The sequence below is a fragment of the Belonocnema kinseyi genome, chromosome 9 (genome assembly GCF_010883055.1).
Source record: "Belonocnema kinseyi isolate 2016_QV_RU_SX_M_011 chromosome 9, B_treatae_v1, whole genome shotgun sequence".
NCBI lineage: Eukaryota > Metazoa > Arthropoda > Insecta > Hymenoptera > Cynipidae > Belonocnema > Belonocnema kinseyi.
In genome coordinates this window covers 88,138,319-88,145,235 of record NC_046665.1, presented here as the reverse complement: position 1 = coordinate 88,145,235, position 6,917 = coordinate 88,138,319, and the positions used below count along the sequence as shown (strand labels likewise).

The following is a 6,917-nucleotide window of genomic DNA, read 5'->3' as shown; positions in this document are numbered from 1 at the left end:
GGGCAAATTGAAATCAATTAAAGAGATCTCCAAAGAATTAAAAATAATTCAGGACAAAACCCCAAAATATTTAATCGATTTTAGTAAAAGTGGAGTGAATTTGGAATAATTCAAGGAAATTCGATGAAATTCAAACGAATTCAATATGAATTAAAAATAATTCAATTAAATGAACCAACATTTATTAAAACCCAAAATTTCTTTTGAATTCAGATAAATGGGAATGAATAGAATTCAGGGCAAATTGAAATCAATTAAAGAGATCTCCAAAGAATTAAAAATAATTCAGGACAAAACCCCAAAATATTTAATCGATTTTAGTAAAAGTGGAGTGAATTTAGAATAATTCAAGGAAATTCGATGAAATTCAAACGAATTCAATATGAATTTAAAATAATTCAATTGAATGAACCAACATTTTTAAAATCCAAAAAATTCTATTGAATTCAGATAAATGGATATGAACAGACTTCAGGGCAAATTCAAATAAATTAAAGATATCTTTAAAGAATTACAAATAATTTAGGACAAAAACTCAAAATATTCCATCGATTTCAGTAAAAGTGGAGTAAATTTATAAGAATTCAAGGGATTCAAGAGAATTCGTTGAAATTTATACGAATTCAATATGATCAAATTTAAACTGCAAATTATTCTTTAATAAGAAAGGCAATAATTAGGTTCTTAACTTTTCGACAACATATTTTAAAAAATTATTAACGAATATTTTTTATTTTATTTTCATTGTTTATTTCCAAAAATATTTCGAAGGTTTAGACGTTTTAAAGAGATCCAATGAAAATGTAAATCTTAAGAAGATTTCAAAAAAATTTTTAAATAAAATGGTTTTTGAAAAATACGAAAAAAAAGGAAAGGTTTCAAGAGAATACAATTTTTTCTTATGATTCCTGGCAAAATTTAATATGATTTTTATTTGTTTGAATGCAAGTTAAGAGTAAATTTTCGAAGATTGAAAAATATTTCAACATTTCGAAAAATGTCAAAAAAGTCTAGAAGATTTTAGGACAATTTTTTAATTTTTGAAAGATTTAAAAAAAATTAGATGATATTCCAATCATTTCAAAAAATATTTCAGTGAACAAAATTTTAATAATTAAACATTTCTAACCAGATATAGATTTCCAAAGATTTTGAAATACAATTTTTAAACTTTTTATGGATTTTGAAAGGTTTCAAGATAATAATAAAAATTTCTTACGATTCCCGGGAAAATTCTAAATGACCTTTTATTTCACCAATTAATTTTAAGAGAATTTTAAAGCAAGTTAAATTTTTTTTAATTTTATGAATAATTCGTCTCAGTTTCCAGGATATTTAGGAATTTTAGAAATTTCGAAGGAATTACAAAAATTATAGAATATTTTTTCAAACATCTACAAGTCCTAAATATTTTATCAAATAACTCGAATTATTTTTCCTAACATTTTGTAAAATCCTGTAAAATATAAAAAATTTTTTTTTTAATATTCTCAATACTATTTGGAAAAGTAAACTTTTATAACATACAAAACAAATAAGCAAATACGTGAACCTAAAAAAAATAGTTACTCGAAACTTTTATGTTGTATTAAAAATGATTTTTCTCTTCAAATTATAATTTGATTGCATTTTTTTTCTTTCTTCACTGAAAATTTTTTTTTCATTGAAAATGCAACTATTTTGTGTAAAATTCGTATTTTTTGGACGAATTCTACTTTAAATGATTTAAAATTAATATATATTTTTAGTTGAAATATCAACTATTACATTTTACGTTGAGTATTCATATTTTTTGGTTGAAAATTCAAGTACTTGGTTGAAAGTTGAACTTGGCTAAAAATTCATTTTATTTGTTGGTTAAAGAATCATCATTTAAGTCAATAATTCATCTCTTTGATTGTTAACATAACTATTTCGTAGAAAATTTGCCATTTTAGTAGAAAATTTATCTATTTGAAAGAAAACAAACTTGTTTGTTAAAAATTTACATTTTCAGATGAATTCTAATGTTCTTGATTTAAAATTAAAAACTTTTTTGCTTAAAATATAAATTATGCATTACATTTTACGTTGAGAATTATTCTTGTTTGGTTGAAAATTCAACTATTTAATTAAAAAATAACATTTTAGTTGAAAATTTGATTTGACTTCTGAAATCCTTGACAATCTTTCTGAATTTTCTAAGAATCTTAGGAAAATCATATTTATATAAGCTTAAAAACGAATAAACTTAAAAAATAAATAGCTATTAGGATTTTTATTTTATATTAAAAATTCTTACCTTCCTGGTAATTCTTTAAGGGCTCGCTCGTATACAATATTCAAATTAGGACTTTTGGTAGACTTCAGATGATCAATATATCTTTGCCAGTGTTTTACTGAAAAGGGATTTCGGAATATTTCTTCTTCATAAGGCAAGTCCTCTTCGTTTTTCAACTGAAAAAAATTAAAATACAAATTTGTTACTTTTCATTGCTAATTTCTGATCAATTTAATTGGTTGGATTAAGAAATAGGTTTAATGAAAGTAGAATCTAAATTATCTGATACTCGCAGCAAAAGCACGTGCGCCAATCTCTGGATTTTTATTTCCTAAAATTATAAACATTTTGAAAATCCATTATTAACCCTTTTTTTACATATTAGGTTTAAAATGTTTTGAAACAATAATTAATATTTTCCAATTAAAAGCGTTTGAATTAAAAAAGAAGTCCAAGATTTTAAAATTATATTTTTACATTGTGACAAATTGTTATTATATAAAAAATGTTTAATTTAACATTAAAATTGGGCATTAAGATCTCTTCATTGAGAATTATTGTTCATTTTTGAAATTTTCAAACCAAATATTTTTCAATTTTAAACGATCAGTGTTTGAAATAATTGCACAAATTAAAAAAAAATAGCGCCAAGATAGGATAATAAAATTGTTTAAATAATAAAAATGAATGAAAAATAAAAATGAATTTTAGTTGAAAGTCGTTTTTTGTGTGATAAAGTAATTTTTATGACTAAAAATTCATTTTGTTGAAAATTCAACTAATTTGTTTCCAAATAAACTCTATTGTAGTTAGTTCATATTCTCAGTTTGAAAATTTAATTCTTTTATAGAAAATTCGCATTTTTGGCTTGGAAAATCAAAAATTTGGTATAAACTCTACTATTTGGTACAAAATTAAACTGTTTTGAAAAAAAAAACAATTTTTATTGAAAATAATTCTCAATGAAAATATAATGACTCCATTTTTTGTTAAAAATTGATCTTTTTAGGTTTAAAAATTCAACTATTTAATTCTAAAATGTTAGAAAAAATATATATAAACTAATAATTAATCAAATAAAATATGACCTAACATCACAGACATTGTTGAAACTATTTATTAGTTGCATTTTTTTTATTTCATTGAAAATTCAACTATTTGGTAATAAGATTGGTATTGCTGGTAGAAAATTCAACTACTTGGTTAAAATTTTATGTAATTTGTTGAAAATTCTTCTCTTAAGGTTAAAAATTAATCTTCTTGGTTTTAAATTTAAGTATTTGGTAATAAATGTACGTCTTTTGTTGAGAATTCATATTTTTTGTCAATGAAATTTAAAAAAATGGAACACTAAAGCTAAAAAATTTTCCAATTGAGGTAATAAAAATTGAGCTGCAAATGTAAGCACTCAAGGTGTAACTGTTAAATTTTGAACTTTTAAAATTGAAATTTAAAAGTTTTTAATTAAAAAATGTTGTATTCAAATGCTCAATTAGTTACGCGTATAAAATTGAAGGTACTAACATTTTTTAATATAAAAAAATATAAATCCACGTTATCACTTCCAATGCTCTAAATTAAAAAATCAATCAATGAACTTTAAAATTTTCAAAATTATATAATTTTAAGGAATTTTAAGCTAGAAACATCAAATATTGAAAAATTGAAAAAATTTTAACTGAACACTTCTTGAATTAACAATTCAATTATTTTCTTTTTAAATAGTTTAAACGTCTTTGTAAAACTTCAAAATTTTATTTAAAAATCTTGAGATATCTAGAAGTTGTTTCACATTTATTTTAAAATAAAAATGATTTTGAAAATTTTGTCAGAACTTCTAAATCTCTGTCAAAATGAATTGAATTTTTTCTACAATTTTCAGAAAATCCTGCAAATCTTAGAAAATTTCTTTACAATTTGGATGTATAAATAAAAATTGAATATTTATTATTCGTAGGCGAAATTTGAGTAATTTTACGAGATATGTAGAAGTTTTGAAAAGATTCAAACTTAATGTAAAACTTGAAATGATAGCCTAACATAAAACCAAATGTAGATTTTCGTAGATTTTTAACAAAAAATTAAATTATTTTAAAGAATTTTGAAAGGCTTCAAAATAATAAAAACATTTTCTCACGATTCCTAGGAAAATTAAAAATAACTTATCATTTTGAACAATTATTTGAAGAGAATATTTCAAAAGTTTTTCAAAGTTTTAAACAAAATGTACAATAAGATTCTACAAGATTTTAAGAAAACTATCTAAAATTTGCATGATAATTTTTAATCTTTTCAAAACTCCTAAACATCTCTCAAAATTACTCCAATTTTTTCTACAAATGTTCATTTGTAAATTATATATAAAAAATTTAAATTTCACTTACAAATTAAGCATTTATGAAATATAACGATTAAAATTGTAACGTTCAAAGCCTAAAGGCTCTTAGAAATTTTAACGATTCCAGGTTTAAAATCTTTTTGTCAAATCGTTTTTGTTCACTTTTTATTACTTAAGGTACAGATGAATTACACAAAATTTATTTATTTATTAAATAAAAATGTTTTTTATCCAAAATTTTCAAGATAAAAGGCTTTTAATTTTTATTTGTTCAAGTCTTTAAGAAAGCATTTAAAAATTCTTTACATTAAAAATGTAAGCTTAGAAATGAAAATTTTGAATGGAAAATTTTGTAAGAAAAAAAATTTTGAATTACGTTTGTAAGCTAAATAATAGCATAATTGAAAAACATAACAATTCAAATAATTATTTAAAAACTGCTGAAATCGAACGTGGGCAGATTTTTCTTCGACAAATTTGTAAAATTCCCGGTAAAAAAAAATCACTGTCATTTCCCGGTATCAAAAAATTTTGTATGAAATTTTTTTTTCTTGTCGATAATTTTTCTTTCATTGTAAATTCAACTATTTTTTTGACAATTTATCTTTTTGGTATGAAAATTCATCTCTCACAGTAAAAATGAAACTGTCTGACTTAAAATTAATCTATTTCGATTGAAAATTTTTTTTAATTCACATGTTTAGGTTAAATATTCAACTGTTTTGTACAAAATTCCTAGTTTCCACTAGAAAATTAAACAACTTGGTGGCAATTTCATGTTTTTGTCTTCAAAATGCAAGACTTGTTATGCATTTTTATCTTTTCTAACAATTTTGCTTTTATTGAAAATTTAACTATTTTGATGATAATTTATCTTTATAGTATAAAAATCAATCTCTTTCTGTAGAAATTTCGAACTTTTCGGTTAAAAATACAACTGTCTGGTTAAAAATTAATGGATTTTGATTGACATTTTTTTTTAATTCACATTTTTGGGTTGAAAATTCAACAATTTGGCACAAAATTCATGTACTTTGTTGAAAATTCTTCTTATATGGTAGGAAATTAATCCCTCTGGTATTTAGTTGAACTATTCGGCTGAAAATTTAACTGTTTTGTTGAAATTTCATGTTTTTAGCTTCAAAATCCAACATTTTTGGCTCGAGACCTTAAATTAATAATATCCAAAATCGAACCGTTCAAAATAAAACAATTCCAAATTTCGATAAAAAATTCAAGGATTCTAAGTCAAATTTACAAACTAAGTCTTTAAAAAGAATTAAATTTCCATTTGTGCATCAGGATTTCAAAAATCCAATGTTAGAAGACGTCAATCTGACGTATATTATTATTAAAAAATAAACTGTCACAATGACATATTGAAAAAAAGTCGCGAGACAAAAAGAACACGAAAATATCGGATTTTCAATATGGGTAAAGTAAGTGAATGAATTTGAAGATTAGTATATATAATTTGAAGTTGTAAGAATAATCCATTCAAATAAAGTAGTATTTTGTTTACATTTAACGCTTTTAACAGACTCGATAAACGTACATAACCTCTTTTTAACCGGTTTGGAACACGCTATATGGGGTGTTTAAAAGAAGAACAAGTATTTAAATGTAATTAGAAGTTTTGAAGTCATTATTCGCGAATATATATTAGTTAAAAATTGAATCTTATATGTAAAACCGGGTCAAAGACAGAAAAAATATCAAAGCAGAGGTTAGTTTCTACGTACCAAACCCAGTGAGTTTCCGTTGGAATCTTGTGAGTCAGTCATCCTTTATGAGATAAACTGTACATTTAATAAGTTAATTTATTATTTACGCCTATGATGGAGTGGTAATTGAATTAATAAAAATAATATAAAAGAAAGCAAATACGAGTGTCAACGTTTACTCATGTCGTCCGCCATGTTTTTTTCGAACCGTCGAGAAGACAGTAATCCTGGATACCAGTTTCCGATAATAGAGGAGATTACTAGCCAGCCTCTCTGGTCAGGGTTCCGCGAAAATGCAAATGGGATAAATGAAACATTCATTTTATTATACAAATTAATAATAAAAATGTAGAGTTTATTTATGAAACAAGTTAAAAATTCAAGCAATTCAGTTTGAAGAAAGTTTCTTATTATTTCAAGTACCAGTCTGTTTTTCCAGTGTAGTTCTGAATTTCATAAATATATCATTATTGTATAGTAAAACTATAGGAACATTTCGAAGCTACTTGCATTAAAAATTTTTTAAATAAAAATAACATGAAATAAATGAAATTGAAGTGAAGTGTTATTATTTCTTATGAACGAGTGTGAGATT

General features: G+C 23.3%; 1 protein-coding gene across 1 annotated transcript in view; it reads right to left on the bottom strand.

Moving 5' to 3' along the window:
• Positions 1–6,514, bottom strand: part of LOC117180089 (pre-mRNA-splicing factor syf1 homolog) — a 52,096-nt gene extending 45,582 nt beyond the window's left edge. The window contains exons 1-2 of the mRNA XM_033372408.1: positions 6,341–6,514; positions 2,282–2,436 (exon numbers count right to left, since the gene is read on the bottom strand). Coding sequence (XP_033228299.1) covers positions 2,282–2,436; positions 6,341–6,382 — 197 coding nt within the window. The 5' untranslated portion in view covers positions 6,383–6,514. The remainder of the gene's footprint in view (positions 1–2,281; positions 2,437–6,340) is intronic.
• Positions 6,515–6,917: the final 403 nt, after the last annotated feature.